At 32.8% G+C, this 21,150-nt stretch overlaps 1 protein-coding gene across 2 annotated transcripts in view; it reads left to right on the forward strand.

Annotated features, from left to right (window-relative positions):
• Positions 1 to 21,150, forward strand: part of LOC128227919 (extracellular matrix protein 3-like) — a 73,144-nt gene that overhangs the window by 9,772 nt on the left and 42,222 nt on the right. For both annotated transcript variants that reach the window (XM_052938862.1, XM_052938863.1), the window contains one exon: positions 16,896 to 16,985. In XM_052938862.1, the coding sequence (XP_052794822.1) occupies positions 16,896 to 16,985 (90 nt within the window). The remainder of the gene's footprint in view (positions 1 to 16,895; positions 16,986 to 21,150) is intronic.

The raw sequence follows: 21,150 nt of genomic DNA on the forward strand, positions 1-21,150 counted from the left end.
TCGACAAGACGGCCATCCAATAGGCATCTTCTTTAGCAAGTTACATAAGTCTGGTTTAATAAGTTGTTCATTGTCAAGATGGCCGTTCAGGAGGCGTTTTCTTAAGCAAGGTACATAACTCTGGTTTAATAAGTTGTTCATTGTCAAGATGGCCGTCCAGGAGGGGTCTTCTTAAGCAATGTACATAACTCTGGTTTACAGAGTTATCAGGCCAGGAGGTATCTCCTAAAGCATGTTGTCAATGTCAAATCTTTTTCAAGTGCTTTCAGTATCAAACAAGTTAAGTATGCTCAAGTTGTTAGATGTTTTCCAGGAACCCAATAAGTTTTTATAAAGCTAGATGGCATATTTAACATTTGATCACCCATGAAACAAAGGCTTTGGGATAAAATCTCAGCAATCTAGCAAAATTTTAAGGATCAGTTACTTACCATGTGTTTTGGTGCAGTTTAAAGTGTGCAGAACTGGGATGTAATTAACTTTTTGTTACAGACTTTTGATGTAAATTTCTTATGTAATTGTCCAGTTTCTTTTTACTGGAAATATGCATGTATGATGTGATTGTTAGTTGATAATCTGTATTAACAAAAATAAGTTTAAGGCGACTGATTCATCACATAACAAATTTATTTTGGTAAATGCGTACTTTTAAATAAACCCTTTAACAAGCTACTAGTGTTCAAAATTATATTTTGTTTTCTTGCCATGCCAGACTGTGTTAATCTACCGATTAACCTTATTCAAATCAATCATGGCTGTCACTGCTAATTTACCAAATTAAAACTAATGTATGGCAATTGTGAAAAATACTTCCATTCCATTGGATAAAATATAATTTTGAACACTAAATGCTTTTAAAGACAGTATCTGTAAATGTTTTTGTTAATATCAAGGAATTATCGATACATGCATCAACATTATATTTTGGGTGTTTTATATTGTTATTTCTATGGAATATCAATCATTTGTTTATATTATTACAATACAATGAGGATTGCATAAATATTTGTGGTATTGTTTCAATATCAAATCAAAGATTGTTGATTTAAGTCATTTAAAGTGCTTTCCGTTTATTATCACATGAGTGGAGAAAAAAAATGAGGGAAAGAAAAAAGTGACGGAAGAAATTGTACATGGATTCAATACTTGATGTATTACTCAAATCACAAATTTAAGATTTTTAATTTCTCGCTAACAAGGAAGACATCAAAACATCTGATACAAATTTCTGTAATTGAGCTTTATTCTGTGTCACCAACCATTATCACTCTGATACCTACACTGACATTAATTGTTTAAGGATGACCTGGCTTGACACATTCAAAAAAACACCCCACTGAAATGCAACAAAGGAGTTAAATTTACCATATTATGGGTATTCAATTTCAATGGCTTTCGTGTTGACATGAAGGATTGTTTATTTGTTGCTACTGATGCTTGATTATTTATTGCTGAAATGTAGATTAGAGGCCAAGAAAAAAAATATGTTTCTGATGTAACAAAATGTTACTGTTGTAATGGATAACTGCTCATTGGAGTTAATAGAATGGAAACTAATCATGGGGACAATTCGGCCCTGTAGCCATGAATGATTTTGGTTATTAAAAATAGCACATTTTATCAAACCATTGAAACATTTGAATTCATGTGTTTATTTCTCCATATTTTGTCTGATTGTTAGTTATTAAATAGGTTGTGTAGGTAAAAATATTATTTAATAGGTTGTGTAGGTAAAAATATTTGTAACATCAAAGAACTTTGGTGTGTTTCTTTGCATCATGGATGGCCCGAATAAATGATTTATCAGCAGTATTGAATAATTGAATTATCATGGTACACAACACAGAAGACATTATTATGTGAACAACATGTTGGATGTTATTGTTATAAATGGTTATTTCACCAACATGTTATTCCTGGCAGTTGGCCTGTACCTCTGGATATGTTTTGGATTCAAGAACGCACTGCACATGTTACCTAATAATAATTGAACCCCAGTGTATCATACTGTGTGGCTTGTTGCTGATCATATAATGAGTGTGAGATGATTGTTGGCCCCCTGAACCTGGCTTCATGTCAACCGTCACCCCTGCATCTGGCTTGGCTTATCAGTATGATCAGGTTACTGACAGCTCACCTGGAATATGGGCAATAATAATCATTGGAAATATATTAAGGTGAGCACATCATGGTACACTCATTGTGTCAGGATTTCTTGGAAATTGTTTACATTGACATAAACAGTTCATCTTATATAATTTCCATCCTGTGATAAAGATCATATATCATAATTGCTCTTTAATACAAATCATCTTACAGTGGCCATGGTAATGTAAGTTAGTGTTACTTTAATATTTGTTCATTACCCACAATTATTTTGAGTTAAAAAAAATTGAAAATAATTGTGGGTACCTGTCTACTCATATTATCGGCAAACCCGACATCTCATGCATGGTATACAATAGTATACATACAGCTCATGCAATACTCTTAAGTTAACATTATATTGGCACAGAATAACTTCCTTACATATCATATTGTATTTATTTGTCCATTTCCCTAACTTCAATAATTACCTTTAACATAATGATTACCAGCCCTTGTGTTGACATCTCCTGGATGGTTCTGTACCCAGTCACAGAGGTCCCTACTCTGCAGGGCCACTTCCAAATGATGGGGCTAATTAAAATCCCATTAATCTCTCTCAGCAAGTTAAGGCCTATACAGCTGTGGAAGGGTCATATCTGTCACCAGTGTGAAATCATGTCAGTTTGGTGTCAATCAAATCTGATTGGATTTAGTGGCTTTGAATTTGAATCAGCTAGTGTTCAGAGTTTCTTAGATGAACTGCAGATCAAAATATGACAAATGTGTGCAAATTTGCCCAAAACCAAGTTTGATTTTTTTCCAAAAAAATATAATCAGTATATTGAATGGTGAAGATGTGATCTCATATTCATATCTGGAAGTTCTGAAAATGTATCCATGTGTAAGAAAACCTCGGAATCCATTGTTCTGTGATGCAGACTCTGACAGGCTGACATATCCGTAACAAAAATCATTTCTATGAGCTGTCATAACTCTAATCAAGCTTCTAGAGAGTGATGGATCAAGCATCTGACCCACCGACACTGATCGATATAGCGGATATTGGTGAAATGATGAAAAATATCAATATGAGCAATCAGCATTAATTTCTGGGACTGGATAATTTCATTAGCTATTTTATTGCTGTTTCTATCAGAACATTATTTATGAACTTTGAATTCTATCAGTTAAACATATTAATTGTCATTTCCTGTCAATTCTGCTGAAGTTATTATTGTGAAACCTGATTCTTCATTTACTCAGATAGTAAATGATATGACATCGAATGACTGAACTTGAAACTGTTGTTGTAAATGAATCACTTTCTATTACTTAAATACAGTTGTACAGTTATATTAAATTTCTTTTTTTAGAACTGGCGTCAATTGAGCCGGTAAAAACAAATCACAAAATCATCATTGCAACATTTTGATATAGGGTCATTATAAAGGGCATTGATATGTCGTTGAACACCAGTGCTTTGAAGGTTAATATAGTGGTTTTGACAATCTTTCAGTCTTTGCCTTAATTTTTTTTGAATAGCTAACTTGTCACATATCTGTTCAATGGAACATTAATTTATAAATTCATACGATTTGACCAACATTTAAAATCAGTATGGTCTCTGTACAACAATAGCTTCTGGTCACATAGTTAGTGCACCGTAAGATCTTTTGGAGGTTACTTTATAGATATTCCTAGTTTTATACCACATTGAATTGTGTGGAACAGAGTTCGACCCACAGCAAACATAGCGCCCTGAAGGCCCCTGGCGTGCGGAGATTTTGCAAGTTCCTAGATTTTGCAAGTTCCTTCCTCAGTATCAAAGTTTCAGCATGCAACAGTGTAATTAGACTTTGTTGTTACCTTAACTTGACAAATCATTGTGATCTATGACTATCTGTGTTGAGATTTATGGCACTTAAAAGAAAATGATGGTTTCATATGTCCTAATTAGGACATATGAAACCATCATTTTCTTTTTAGCTTCTGGTCTGAGAGAATTTATCATGCTTATTATAAATGACAGACTAGACATAAATTGAGAAGGTTTAAATGTCTAATTTGTAATGTAATTTATGTCTGTAACAAAAATTAACAGTGTTTGATTATCATTTAAGACAAGTTTTATTTTCTGCTGTCAACTTGGCCCTCTAATTTTATGTCCAAATTCTAGTATTTAAGCCTTTCAAATTAAGAAGCTGTTATTTTATACTCCTGAAAATCTAAGAAAACCACAGGATAAGATATAAATAATGCTTGTGGCTTTGCTGATACAATTGAAAAACCCTATTTTTAGATGCTTGAGAACATTGATTAAGAAAAACTGCAAAGTTTTGAGATAATTTAGAGGCAAATATGACTTTCATTGAAAATAGTCCACTTGATATTAATGTACGGTAGGGGGTTAAGGCCAGAATACATGTTTTACCTTCAATCCTTCTATATTTTAAGTTCAATTTCCTTGTTGGACCATGATAATATAATCAATCTTTTATTTCATTTACTGATTGAGCTCAGCAATGGACAACATTGGGCCTCTGGACATAATAATATTACAAAGGAAATAATCATAAATAAAAATGCAAAAAAATACAATTTTTTCAATTCTTCCCAAGATGTTTCTTTAAATGGATGAGTTGTCATTGGCGTATTATTTTTCTTGATGATATTATATTTATAATCAAAGTGTTCGTCCCAACTTATTTTGACTGTAATATACTCATAGTGTTTTTTTCAAAGGGCCTGATTTATTTGAAATACATAAATGAATCATCAAAAGTTTCTTTATGTTTCCATTATGATTAAGTGTAGGAATAGATACTTAAAAATAGTAATGAAATCAGAAATTCTGATAAGGGGTTATCTCCCTTATAATGTATACAAATCAGTAATTGTCATCAAAACTTACCCTTGTTACTCATCTGGTGTCTATATATGGAAAAATGTTAGGAAAGTGTGGATGTATAATGGATACTTCTCAACATTTAATTACATCTTAAGTGGCTACTTCAGTCTCAAATCCAGTAAGTACTTAGTACTAAAGTTTCAACTCACACACCTTTTTTATCATAAAAAAAATCTGATTCAACATGCTCTTAGCATGCCATTAAACTTAAGCATGCAGTAGAGTTTGTGCACATGTTTGCTCACCAATACCTGCATGTATCTTTACAGTTTGCCAATACCCACATGTATCTTTACAGTTTGCGGATACCTACATGTATCTTTACAGTTTGCCAATACCTACATGTATCTTTACAGTTTGCCAATATCTACATGTATCTTTACAGTTTGCCGATACCTACATGTATCTTTACAGTTTGCCAATACCTGCATGTATCTTTACCGTTTGCCGATACCTACATGTATCTTTACAGTTTGCCGATACCTGCATGTATCTTTACAGTTTGCCGATACCTACATGTATCTTTACAGTTTGCCAATACCTACATGTATCTTTACAGTTTGCCAATACCTACATGTATCTTTACAGTTTGCCGATACCTACATGTATCTTTACAGTTTGCCAATACCTACATGTATCTTTACAGTTTGCAGATATATACCTACATGTAGTTTTACAGTTTGCAGATACCGTATTATATCATGTATAGGACGCTAGCATAGATAGGACGCAGGCAAAAAAATAGTTGAGAAAACTGGTAAAAACCCTTAATATATAAGATAGGACGCAGCGGAAAAATGTCAAAATCGGAGCCGAAAATTGAGGTTGGTCAAGTATTTATAACATATATATTGAAGTAAAAACAAACAAAAAATTGTATATAAGGCATATTTTGGTAACTGTCTTGTGTATTTCGATAATTATTGTCGTATTTTGGTAATTTAGCGTACGTACACAACAATGATATATGTCTTGACATTTTGAGAACATTTACGCATATTATAAGACTTATACAAATGCCGTAATAGTCCCGACTGACAGTCAACCGTTGCAACCGTTGCAATAGTCTCGACATGCCTTCTGAATGACAGTCAACCGTTGCAACCGTTGCAATCGCAACAAAACTGTGTATTGTCAAAACTGATGATTGTTTTGATAAGGCTTGTCGCTGTGCGGATTAAAGCATGTCGGCATAATTAAGTGTCAGTAATTAGCCTTGCCAGCGGAAGGCACATTGGGTAAAGTGCGAACAAACAACCATAAGGTATTACCATCACAATAGTTTGTTCTATTGATGTTTTTTTAATGACAGACAGCGGGATTTTTTCACACCTTCGAACATTTGAAAAGATTTGATAGTGACAATAATGCTACTCTGCGTTATGCACATTCATTTATCAATTTTTTAAAACAGTAACATACAACAAAATGTTTTGTAAAATATCGAACGATTAATAGATATTTACCTCCTTTCCCGATTTCCGTTGCCGTTATATCTCAATCTAGTTAAATTGCTGACTCACATCGAGTTTTTGTGAGTAGCGTCCCTTTTATAAAAAAGTAAACACTTATGTTTTTTTCAATTTATTTCTCAATAAATCATTTTAAAGTAAACATTCAATATTTTTCTTTGTGTGTTAACTTGCGTGATTTTACCTATGTCAGTTGTTCTCTTCGGTGACGCAGTACAGATACTTACTATTACCGCGTTCTTCCCCGGTCCGATATTTTCGACCTGAAATGGACTTGGAAAAAAACAGATGAAATTCTAATAGCATAGAAAGGACGCAGGCAATTTTTAAGACGAGAATTGGGTGTAAAAAAGTGCGTCCTATGCATGATATAATACGGTACCTACATGTAGCATCTACAGTTTGCAGATACCAAAACATGTAGCTAATTTACTGTTTGCCGATACCAAAACATGTAGCTAATTTACTGTTTTCCGATACCAAAACATGTAGCTAATTTACTGTTTGCTGATACCTACATGTAGCTTTATAGTTTGACCGAGCATCACCTCAGTTTACCTAACCTTACAAAGATAACAATGGTGGTCATCTTAACCCAACGACCTTGAGTGATTGCCCATAGTCAACAAAGTCATATGATTGTATTCATTCATGTAATTATTTTATTTAATAGATTGCTTAAATATAACTTCTTTTCTAGTTTATGTCACATTTTGGCTCAAGACCTTGACCTTCATGATATTTTACCGTCATGTAAGACTTTTCAAGAAACCTACATTAGTCCCAAAAACTACACTATATGCTTTCTTTAATTTACTATTGAAAGAATTTTATGCATGTTCAGTTTCAAATATTTCAAGGAACCGTTTTAGGATTGTTTCTACTAGTAGAGCTCTCAGTCTGTAATTTGAATAGTTCAAAACAACCTGTTCCTTGAAAGTCTCCAAGCCTTTTTTTCCAGACCAGCAATTTCCAGCCGTTTTCATTTCCGCTTTCCACATTTCTCCTGCGTGGATTAGTGTACACACAATTATTTTTCAACAGTACAGGGAATTGCAAATCAGTTTTCATCCAAAATAAACGTGCCAGCGGCTCATTCATTTCTGATCAGCAAACAATATTTGGCGCTGTTTCAATTCTTAATTTCCATTTTTTAATCTCCTGCATGGCTTATGTGAATCAGTCTCATGGCATAATTAAGAAGGCATTTATATAAGATAATTATCAAAATGTGAAATAAAACGGTAATGTTCTTAAATCCCAGGAAGTATCAACCAAAACTATTTTAATGCCTTTTTATGATATTTCCTGCTGTGCAAATGGCATAAGTTAAGTTTTGCTGTTTAATCAAGGAAACTCCTACCAACATGTTCAAGAAATTGATTATATTGAAAAATCGAGATATTTATACTGCATTTCAAGAATGCATATTTGTTCAAAGGAATAATCTCTTTTATTGAATTGATTGCATCTCCTGGAATGAAGTTGGCTTCCAATCAAAGACAAGTGCATCTTTGCCAACACTGAGGTGCGAATACCTTGGAATTTAGGAGACATTTTTTCCAAATATCTTGAAATCATCTCAGTTATGCACCTGATATTTTGCACCCCTTTAATCAAGTTTTAGATTTGGAAAAACATTGTGAAATTCGGAAAATTCCAAGTCCAAATACCAACCATGCAATGTAATGATTCTTGCAGACAAAACATACAAATTTATCTTTTAGGCCTCTCTGACAATGTTGAATTTTTTTCAATGTTGTTTGTTTTTGAAATAATTATGTTATCCTCCCATGCTATTATGCAGAAGCAGACATTTATATTTTTTTAGTGATGATATCTGTTCAGTCTGTCACACTTTTGTGTCAGCTTCATATCTCCTGAATACCTTGATGTAATTTCATGAAACTCAAATGATGTACAGAACCCACATTCCAAGCGCACTGGCTCAAGGTCAGAGGTTCAAGCCATGTTTTTTGTGTCCGCTCCATATCTCCTAAACTTAGCTCTTTTGGGAGAAATGTTTATCTATCTTCAGCATCATCAAATGTCAATTGGAACGTATGAGACAACATCTGGTTTTAGGGGATTTCTGGTTTTGTTTCCAAAATCAACAAGCTTAAGTGTCTTACTATTTTATTTTTGTAATTTATATCTAAGATTACTTTTGAGTCACATATTTATATACCGTTATATTGTAATTTGAGAAATACTGTTGAGCAGATCCAGGTGCTTTAAATGTTCATAATAGTTTAATACAGCTAATATTAAAGAAGTTTAAAGAAGATTTATTCATGTCTTTCTCTATTATAGTAAATGGTGACACATCCTGTAGATATGTTTCATAGTATGTGTGCATGCACTTAAACAAGACTCAACGGCCTCTTAGTATCATTGTCAAGAACTGTTAAGTGTTTTGAACAGTACTTCATGATCATGTGGCTATGTATTGTGAAGAAACCCTGGAGGTGGTTTCAGGAATGGGGCTAACATTTAGTACTTATAATACTTCCAACAATTCTGAGATCATGCACAGAGTTCAGCAATGAGATATTTGAATGGGCTCCAACTTTCAAAGGTGGGGCATCTCATGGTGTGCTAGCTGATAATTTTGATATTGCATTGACAGCACATACATTACAGAATTATCAATTATCTGGAACCTGACAAAATGATAAATTGTTGGCACTTCCTTTCCCATTGGGTGTTCTGTGGTTTTGCTAAATGAGTGTGATGGTTGGTAGGTATTTTATTGTCATAAATAGTTATGATAGACTCATTTAGGGTAACTGATATCAAGACTCCATAGGTTGCAGTCTTTTTTGACACTTGTGAGATCAACATTTACCCAGAAAGGTTCTTGTTTGTTCAATTTGTATCAAAAATCATAAAACAATTGTGAAGATTAACTTTCATGAAATTGTGTTAATGAATTGTGGAGAAATACTATTTCTGCTTCATGAAAATTAACTCGTCAAAGGTTCATGGGCAATTGACTACAGTATAACTGTCTGAATTGAACAGTCAGATAAACAATTAACATGTCATGAACTATTTAAATGAATGTTCATGAATATTAATGTTACTCACAGGACCCTTTAAGTAATATTTTCAGACCAACAGATACTGCCAATATGCCCTTAATTTCCAAAATGCCTACTTGTCCCATATTTTTGCTACAGTTCTTATAATCTCCCACTTCTTCCAATACTCTTTCCTCCTCCCATTTTTCCTCTTCCCTGTTAGTATGTATTACGGTATACATAAACAAATATAGTGCAATGCAAGGCAGAGCTTCTAGAAGTCTTTGTTAGCACATGATGGCTTTTTCCAATAAATGTCATCCCAATTCTCCTCCAGATCTCTTCTCCAGGTTCCTGACCAAACCTCTTCTTCAGTTTTTTTCTCCTCCCAGATTGTAAGTCAATTGTCATGATAAGCAACGTGACTGCTAGCTCTGATTTAAGTCATCCGGTGGCGGTAACTCCATAGGTGCTTCTATAATATCCTTAACTTTGCAATATGTCACCATCTTTAAAAATGCATGATTTTCGAAAACAATATCGTATCATTAATTTGCTACATGATGCATGACAAAGGTCCTGTCACCTAAAAGAATCAAGAGGACATCTAGTACAATTGACAAGACTGGAGCGAGACAGATTGAAATGTTCATGGAAATCAATGGATTCTTTTGATAAACCAATTTCCTTTCAATCAAACCAAGGGTAGATATCATCAGGCTTAATCCATAAGGATTTAAGAATCTCATCAATTAAAAGTTCATTAATAGTTGATCAGATTATGAGCTGATTCTTGAACATTTAAGTTATACATTTAGAGAGTCGACCTTGCTCCCAAGTGACTGCCTCACCAGTACAAAATTACTTATTTAATATTTCTCAAGCCTATACTGTGTATACATATTAGTTTCAATTTATTTTAGAATTTTCATGCATTTTTTTCGGCAATTTAAATAATTTCTACTAATTTAATTATTTTCATGGCTATTGCATAAGTATGCAGTATAATTATGCAAACTTCTGTTTGTCATGAAGTAAAGGTCCATTATCCACGCAGAGTTCTATCACAGACATGTGGCACTGATTTACCAGCTGTAGCTTTGAATTCTTCATGCTATTCATTATGTAATTCTATGCGCAAAAGATTATTTGAAGGTTACAACAAAGACGAAGTGTCAAAATATTTGAAGTGCTAGCTGGAATTTCTTTGTGAGAATAATTCTTGAGAATCTTTTAAGGTTTCTAGGTTTTATCAGTGAGTCCTCTACATTCCGACATTTGCAATTCATAATATTTATATTGCAACAATTTTAAGGCTTCCAAAACCATAATGGTTGAATCTCGAATAACCAATGTGATGGAAGGACCTAATCTGGTCAAGTTGTTTTTGGACTCCTGACAGATGAGGTTGGGTTGAGGAAGACTTTAAAGGGGCTGTACTCTGTATGATGAAATAGAGGAAATAAAAGAAAATTGTCGAAAACTGACATAAACTTGGTATCGATGTGTACAATGCATTGAAACTTACTAAATAAAGTACTACAAAGTTTACAATTGATTTATTTTTTGCAGTTTTTTCGTATTTTTCCATTAAAAAAGATTACTAGGTATGTCTACTTAGTAGAATTCATTCCTTATACGTGATTGGCTAGTCGATGTTATCACGTGATATTACCCAGTTAGGTATATATACATATATAGCTTAAATATTCCAACCATTTAGAGTAAGCCTTCGTAGCACACTGTGGATACAACACTGAGCTGCAATTTTGGCGACACTTGGTTGGTACCCGTCTCCGACTCGGTTTTTCTTTCCATTTTGGTATTTTTCTTACAATAAGGCCACTCCTTTTTTATTTTTAGGTTTACAAGAATTTTTGGAAAAAATGGTCGAAAAAAAAAAAAAGGAAAAAAATCCCAAAACATACTCTTAAAGGGTGAAAATCAGAGAACAGCTAAAAACATTGAACATTTATATCATTTACATGAAATTTTAAATTTTTAAACTGCTATTAATGAATGTTTTAATACACTCAATGTTTCAAAGTTCTAATTAAACAGACAGTTACATTCTGTGCATATAAAACATCAATGAAATTGCCTATAATACATGTTTACATGTATAAACTACACTTTTTATCAAAGATACATTGAATATCACTCAGCAAGACATTTGTTTAGCTTTACGGGTATGCTTAAGCAAAAGTGAATGCAGAACACTTAAAAACTGACCAATATTAAATAGAAAAAAAGAGAAGGCGAATTTTACGCATTAAAATACACAAAAATTGCACTGTATTAAAACAATACATTACATTTTTTAAATATTGTTTCAGTTATTTAAATATTGGAAAATGTCAATAAAGTGAAATAATTACCAATTTTGTAAATAAGGAAGTAACATTTTATGAAGACATTTGAGCTTTAATATTGTGAAAACAATTCCTGAAAAACTAAAAACCAAACTAGACCTAGATTTGAGTTTTAATTAATAACTCTTACCATGCGGGGTCCTAGTTGTGTGTAACCCGATTCATGCTAAGTCTGGATATTTTCGGACCGGGATACTTACCATGGGCTGTTCACCAAATCCATTTCAAATTCAAATCTTGCAGCAAATTACCACATCAGTACATAAAAATCACATAGCAAAATAATAAATCTAGCATGCGGCTTAACTTTATGTACCAATGATAGCAAACTGACAGAGAAATCCATAATTATGTATCGGATATTTTCATCTTCTCCCCCACACCGCCATTTTGTGTATATATGCGTTCACAGGGCATCTATACTTAATGCTTGTTTATTTTTTTTTTTCATTTTAAAGAGTATTCCTTGGTGACAACAACAAATCTCATTTATAGTGAAATATCAAGTTCATTACAAATTGAAATGGACTTATTCAAAATAGTTTTCCGTGTTGTTTTATCTAAATGTTTTGCACACAACTCCCGGCATGAGTAAATGTCATTGACACATGTGTTCAACTCTTTGTTTGTTTTTTAACCCAAACATGAATAAACATGTAATCTAGAATAAACACAAGCTTTACGTTGACCCAATGACAAGTATTTCAAAACCATTATGTGATTTAAAATCCATAAACACCACCGACCAAACTTGTGAAACTAGGTCACCGGTGTCAACTTAGAAATTTTACTTTCGATTTCATCACTCACATTTTGTGCACTGTTATTTGATATATAACCATAAAATGTTTTTCTCACACATAATTTACAGATATTTGTGTCTACTTATTCGATGACACTTTTATTTTTTATCTATAAACAACAATATTTTCATGACCTAAATTAGCGGGAAAAAACAACAATCATGTGACAGTTATTGTTTGTGTCGGCTGTTAAATTTGCCAATGTTTATTGCTATTGTTATTTTAACAACTCCTTCATATTTTAATTAATTATTTCATACAAAGAATGACTGCTATCGTCAATTCCGCCATTGCCAACGGCGCTGCCATAACAGCTGACTTGCTCATATGCTATCACTATAAATTGGCGAATACGGCCACGGAACAACAAACCAGTCGAGATCTACTGCATTCATACTCTTATCTATTCGTTTTTCTTTCGTTTCGCACCAAAACCAATACGGTCGGGAAAATAATTTTGAAAATAAAAGTGAAATTCATTTTTTATTTTTTTTTGTACTTTTCGGAAAATTAGACCCGCCGGTTTTGTAAACCAATTTATATAAAAGTAGTGGCCTTATGATATCAAAGAGAAAAACATTTTATTAACTAATTGTGCTGCGATTTGTTATAGAAAAAATCTTTTTTGGTGCCAATCTGGTGTACAGTCCCTTTAACCTAGGTCAGAAATTTGTATGACTTGGTCACATATTTACTTGTGGAAGATTTTAGTGCCTGATCATAGTTTATGTATATTTACCTTTTTGAATGACTTCTATGTGGGAAACTTAGTAATACAGCACTGATGGGTAAATGAGAGGCTGCTGAGCAAAATGTAAGAAATCCCAACCCTTTGGGCATTGCTTTAATTATTTGAATTTATGTTTCAATGTGCTATCTTAAGATTATTTTTCTCATTAAAATGTAAACACAGGAATAATATCAGCTCATCCAGATACATATGATTGATATTTGACTCCATATTTTGATTAGTAAACGATTTGTTTGAAATTTATTAGACAACTAACTTCTGTTTTATCGCTTTTAGGTACATGTCAAATGTACCTGGGTCCATGACTGTATTCTTCTGATAAGATATAAGAATTAGCTTTTGTAAGTGTCATATCATGGAATGTGTTATAAAAATCAAGTTTATGCCACATCAAGATTACAATCTCTGAAAAACTGTGAGTTCTTATCTTTATTAACAAGCCTGTTGTTATCTGTTTTCTGGCAAAATATGCTGTGCATGTCAGTGACAGTATCTGTAGGTGATATTATTATCTTAATATATTAGTTGTCTGTTTTGTTTTTTGGTGGACATTTTGCCATAATATCTGGGGTATTTAGATTTCAAGGACTTAAAAGTTATTTTCAAATAAACAATTTGTGTTGCCTCTTAGTAGTTCCAGATGTTGAATTGCTTCCAGAATGATTTGATTGAAAGACTTGAAAATGTTTGGGACATAATATTGAAAGGGAAATGTGTAATTTATATTTACTGTACCTGTTTTTGTGTGTGTTTTTTTGTATTTTCATTTCTTTCCTCAAGTGTTGCCTTGATTTTTTCCGCTGTATTTATGCTTGAAGACTACACAATTGTTTTCACTATCTTCACTGCCAAGCAAAGCTGGCACTTTCATTCTGGTTATAAAATATGTAAGCGCTTAAAATCTTTGAATGTGACCTGGTATATAAGTTGTTTTGGAAAGAAAAGACTAGATTATATTATTATATCATTGAGATTGCCAGTCTTAGTAATCAGGTATGAAAATTGTTTGTATCGACATGCAGAAACTTGAAACTTAAGGAACAAAATTCCCATAAAACTTAAAAAATTAGCACATGATGATCATGTATACTCATTTATTATAAGGCTTATAAGCAAATTCTGGCATAAATAAATGTTGAAATATGCCTTTTTTAACAAAACAACAGATAATAACAATGACAATCACCATTCAATGTTCTTAAATTGTTCCAATAACAATATGATAATTATATACAAAACTTTCTTATCATATTTTGAAACATACCGTAGTTAAAATAAGATAAATTTGTCTTCGAAAGTGAGTTGGAAGGTTTTGTAACAAGTCATTAGATATGAATCATCCTCATTGGAGTCGACAAAAGCTTCTGTCAGACACTATTTCAGAAATCATATAACATCATTCAATGGGTAAAATATATATACTGAGTTGTGTCCCTTGCTCAACATGATATTTTTGTGAAATGTTGACAGCACATAGATAATTCTGTATTATTTGAGACATATTTTTGGTTATTTGTTTATAGTAGTCATGTAATGTTCCTAAAGTTGAAACTTTTTATTGCGATGTGGCATTTTAATCAGCTGTGGTACATTATTAAATTCGTAAAACACATGGACTCTCTCATAAATCATATATAGTAACTGTCTCTTTCAGCAAAAATAGGACATAAAATGTGAACAATGAGTCCCAAAAATGACATATAAATGTTTTTCCAGATGTAACAGGCTGAAGATATTTATGTTACATTTTCTTAGTGCCTTCCCTGTCGATATCCGACATTTTCAGGCTAATTGTTCACCTTTACAATTCTGGAAATTCCACAATAATTAAATGCTTTATAAATGATAAAAACATCATTATACCTTGCACAAGTATTAGGTACTTAGATGAAGGATCATTTAAAAATACCTAGGTTATGAATTTGTAGCCAAACACTTTGATCATGTCAAATAATTTAATCTATTATAAGCTATACACACAGCAATTAATTTCACCTTTATTAATTTCAAAGGAAAGATAAATCTCATAAAACTTCAAAGAGAACATCCTTAGGACAATTACGTTTAGTTTTACTTTAACATTTATATTTAATTTTATTGCATATTTGTTACACCATATGAGCCAGGTGATTTTGAAGGTTTTAAAAGTAAATATGTTACAATGACAATTCAAAAATTATGTATACCGTATAGGTTACTGTTTATTCGGAGGTATTAATGGAAATAATCAGTTAAACATTCAAGCCTAGCATAGCTAGAACTTAAAGTAAATGATAATATATAAGATGGTTCAAATATTTTTTCTTTTCTTAATTACAAGGCATGCATGCCCCTTTCAAACATATCTTTTAGCCCATTATGCTCAAATATGCTGGTGCATTTTAAAAATGTTTTGATATTTTAACAATATGCCTAACTTTTTTAAATCCCGTTCATAGAACAGGACATATAACAGTTTCACCAGCTGCATAAGGGCGCGTGGGCGGGCGGGATTTTTCTTTCTGGTGGGTTGGTGGCTTCCAGAATGTTGTGTGATCAATATAATCTTTAGAAGCCTTTGTCCAATCATCACCAAATTTGGTCAGAATGTGTATTGGCATCTCATTTCTCAGCCATGTTTGATAACCAGCAATATCGCTTAAGTCACTCAAGAGTTATCCACGTGTATTTATAGAAATTACCAGTAATTAATCTAGTTTGATTAATTACTTTAGACACCTTTGTCCAATCAACTAAATTAGATGAGAATGTGAATAAAAGTAAAATATCTTGAAAATCCAAAAATGATAAATTTCAACAATTCTACATAGGTTGAAAGTAATATTCCTTGCCCAATCATGATCCTCCTTCAAATATACTGCAATACAGACAAGCCTAAATAAGAAGCCAATCTTGTTGATAGCAAGTATACTTGTGCTGTTTCTCTTTGGATCCTGAGACCTGGTAAATGAATAAATGAATTATTTTTTTCTGCTAATGTGTGGAAATTTGTTGTACATAAAAAATCAGTATGTGGCAACAGATGCAGTCATCATGTTTACATTCAAATGTAATCCCGATGTAGCAGCTTTGTAATTAGCTGCATGCTGCATATCATAATACTGGTTATGAATGGTTTAAACAGCTTTGGGGTTTATTTATTCATTTATTTTTACAAATACATTTGTATCAATATATTACATATAAACCATTTGTTTAACACCCATGGATAATTTTATGAGCTTAAGTTATGCATGCTGTTAGTTTTGCTTCTAATGATCAAACTGATGGGTTTTTTTTATTTGAAACAGGTGCAAAATTTGATGCATTTAAATGTTGAATAGAAAAAATATACAATAATTCTTTATTGAAAAGATGTAACCTGCAGTGCGTTTTACAAGTCGTTGGTGAAACTATGATTTATTTTATAAGTATTTCTCAAAAAAATAATAATATAAACATATTCCCAATTACAATGCCTTCTTTGGTATATTTCCAGGCGACCTAGATGCAAGGCATATCCAGTACGTCCTCACCCCAGGGGAAAATGCCACCAGTGACAGCTTCTTCTTCAAGGTCACAGATCAAGGTCAGTCACATATATCTTACTGTAACCTGCATTAGTGACTGATATTGACCTTCATCTTATGGTGACATTGGAGATATGTCAACAGAAGAGGCCATGACTAGTGTTTGAAAATCGGACTCCATTTGCTATCGATAATCGAATCGAATTGGACCAAGTATTTCAATTTACTATTGGTCAATAATGGAAAGCTTATAACATCATTTAGGAATACATTCTTTATAGTATAATCATGATCATTTAAATTGTTTAACCTGGAATCAGCATGTGTGATGCTATAATCATGCTTTTTGCAACAGTAAGCAAATAATTATATTACGTAACCTTTTTCTGTCTTTAATAACGTAATGAAAAAACATAACAACAAAACACATACGTGTACTTAATAATTGTATATCAATTGCAAAATGATGCACACCGCATCATGTAAGTTATCTTAGCATTTTATCCATGTAAAAGCATATTAATTATTTGTTAACCAGCTTATCATCCAATAACCGGTAATATTGAAGATTTTATCAAATATCCTAATTTCATAAAACTTTCACAAAAAAAGTAAATTTGTTAATAACATACGGTACAAAAAAGATTTCAAAAACAATGTATCGAGCCGGGATCCCCGGTATTTGCAGGTAAGACTGGACCCACTACACCATAGCGATAGATTATTGAGGTTTTCTGAAATATATAAACAATTAGATTAAAAACAATTTGTAATTTAGGGAGTTTGTCAGTTTTTAAGCCCAAGTATTTACATTCACCACACTCTTCTTTCCCCGGCGAAAAAGGTTCATGAATTATTCATGAAATAGTTCATGAAAAGTTCATGAAGGAAAAATGGCCGATTTATTCATGAAGTTCATGAACTAAGGGTTCATGAACTTCATTAAATAGTTCATGAACTTTTTAAGGAAGGAAAAATGGCCAGTTTATTCATGAAGTTCATGAACTAAAGGTTCATGAATAATTCATGAAATAGTTCATAAAGGAAAAATGGCCAATTTATTCTTGAAGTTCATGAACTAAAAGTACCTGAACTAAGTGTTCATCATAAGTTGTCATTTTTCTTTCATGATCTTTTTGCAGCAAATTAATATTATGAATTTCATGAATATTCATCAACAAAATTTCACTATGATCACAACAATTGACTCAATAATTGGAAACTATGAATCCCTGGTGTACCCCGGCCTTGGGGTGGAGTAGGTGGGGGAGGGGTGCATTGTTAAAATTGTCTGACTGGTGCATTAACAACTAGAAAAGATATTTTTAAATGCAAACTTGAATCTTACGTTGCAGTTCTGCTAAACTTTAATGAAACGTTCAGAAACTTGACAAACAATCTTTCAAAGTTCATGAACTTATTCAAAAGTTCATGAACTTCAAATGTGGTTCATGAACTTTCAGTTAACATGTCAAAAGTTCATGAACTAATAAATTATCACAATAATAGTTCATGAACTTCAATAATTGGTGCATGAACTTCATAAAAATATTTCAAAGTTCATGAACTTATTTGGAAGTTCATGAACTTTTGGAATAGTTCATGAACTTCATGAACCTTTTTCGCAGGGGCTTTCCGCATAACAAGAAGTACGTAGTTACCGAAGTTACATTAGCGACATCGATTTTGGACAACCACTATTGTTTTCGTCAACATAGCATTCAGTCAGCGACGATTTATCGATTGTACTCGATAATAGTTTCATCACCTAAGCCATGACTGTACTAGTAAAACAGTGAACATGCAAGACATGGTGTGGGTACTATTTGTTGTTCCTTGCTAAAAGGTGACTCTGAGTGAGGGAACTACTCAACAGTCCATCTACAATGTATCAATAGGTCCAACAACCCATCAAACATGTTTAAAATATTTTGCAAAAATGCTTTCAAAATAAAAGCTCTTATTTGTTGGCACATTTTCACAGACATTGTCCATTCAATTAATTGGTTCTTGTGTCTAAATGACAACCAATTTCCTTTACTCACTCTTGTATTGGCAGTTCTAGAAAGTGTATCAATACATCTGGACCTATCTGGTCATTGTGTGATTATTTCTCATTTTTTGCAGTGGAAAATTGGCTGAAGATTTACCATGTTTACTTGCAATTATTTGTACAAATGATCTTTGACTTAAAGAAGACATTTATTCTCTTTTCTGACCAATACATTCTCCATTGCTATGATAGCTGAAACATTAACTTGATTTATACCTACAGTTGTATCTTTGGCTGAATCAAAATGGCCTGGATTCTGTGGAAATAACAATTTTTTGTTGACAGTCAGTATGGATATTTACATCCATTATGCTTATTGCCAGGATGCATATAGACCATTAAAAAGAACATTGAGGGATTGTATGTGTTGTTGAAAGATATGAAAAAAATCTACAGCCAATTAATATACATTGGATGTATCTTGCACAAACTTTTCAAAAGGGAATAACAATTAAATCTTCTAGACTCCTAGTCTTGGCAGGCAGGGATTTGGGAATATTTTCTATAGTTAAAAAACACTCTTTTTCCAGTAAAACAGAAGACGAAGCATGTGTGGAACTAACTTGACATTAGGAAGATCTGCAAAAGCAATTCATTGGCTGAAAATTACATATTTTGACATGTGACACATTTTGTCTGTGTTATTCAGACCTATCATAAGGAAAACCTTGGTGATGCCTGACAGCTTGGCAAGACAGAAAAATGATTCTGCAGTCACTCCAATGGTTTAAGTTTCAGCCCTTCTTGTGTGGCTCACAAGATTACCTTTGAAATTCTGCAGCATTCAGAAAAAAAGTTATTCCTGTGCACTTGAAAATACGCCCTGGGAAAAACTGTAGAACCTGCCATTCTGGAAGATGTTAGGACTTTTTGTTTGCACAACATCATGTCATGAATATTATTTGGGATTATTAAACACATCACTGCCATATGACATTTATTGATGTGCTATATGGTTTTGTTGTAGTTTTTTGGCTTCTATTTCATTACCCCAAAACAACACTAAATTCATCAAGATTCCTTCATGCATATATAGTTATATCTATTGATTGAGTGATTCCAAAATATATTTGAAGACATTATGTCATTTTCTTTGAACAAATTGGTTTTTTCTTACTAATTATCTGGTTGCTGCAACTGCCTGTAATATTTGGACAGCTATTCATCCCATCTAGAAAACAAATCATAATCGTTTCAGGCCACTATATTGCTTATAGATGTCATTTCTGGGGACCATTCCAGGTGATTTTGTTCAGAATTTCAGGTGATTTTGACTATAGTCCAGGGGAAATTTAACTTCTCTAAAAGATCAATATCTCATACAATCATGCCATTTCTGGAAGACTTTCCATTTGAGGGTGCAAGATCTGGGAAGTACATCCTCCATGAAGGCACAACAATCAAACACACCCAGCAACATTGTATTTCAGACAAACCTTTGACCTAATTCTCTGCAGGGATTCAAGATAGCTTCTAAGACTTTTATGTGAGATTTCTAAAAATCTTGTTGTTGTTAGCTGACTATATGAAACCAAATCACCAGCAGACAACCAATTGCGTGAAAGACACATTTTAAGATGTTGCTGTTAATGTTTCAACAATAGAAGACACAGCCTTCAGCCAAACCCTGTGTTGTAATAATATAAATAATTATCATAAATGTAGATAACATGTATATTAACAAAGTACCTGCCTGTTGAGCCTGACCATATCAGCATCTTCAACAGATTGGTTCCTGCATTTATAATTACTGGTAACTGTATAGCCCTGTCTGCATGTTCCAGTCCTGGCGGGAGACTTTCTGAGGTGGCCTATCAGGAATAGCTGTCTGGCTTATCAGTAATAAAGTTAAGTTCATTATCTGGATGCAAAATATTTGGCATATCTGCTGCAGCCTGATTTTATGGAAATATGGGGGATTAAAATCTGCATGATGACTGGGTGTGAAAATGTTGGTCCAATTAAGCTAATTTTCTCGCTTTTCCTTGACATTAAGAATATTTTTCATGATTATCAATTTGAACCACAGGAATTGCATATCTTAATGGGTTTTTTTCTCTATATTTGAGGAAAACGGAAGACAAGGTAATTTGCCATGGCCTTTGGACAGGTTATCTTAAAGTTCAAAAACTCATTTTTTCAGGCCAAACTTTAAACTGTTAAAGACAATA

This window comes from Mya arenaria, chromosome 3 (assembly GCF_026914265.1).
Source record: "Mya arenaria isolate MELC-2E11 chromosome 3, ASM2691426v1".
NCBI classification, from domain to species: Eukaryota; Metazoa; Mollusca; class Bivalvia; order Myida; family Myidae; genus Mya; species Mya arenaria.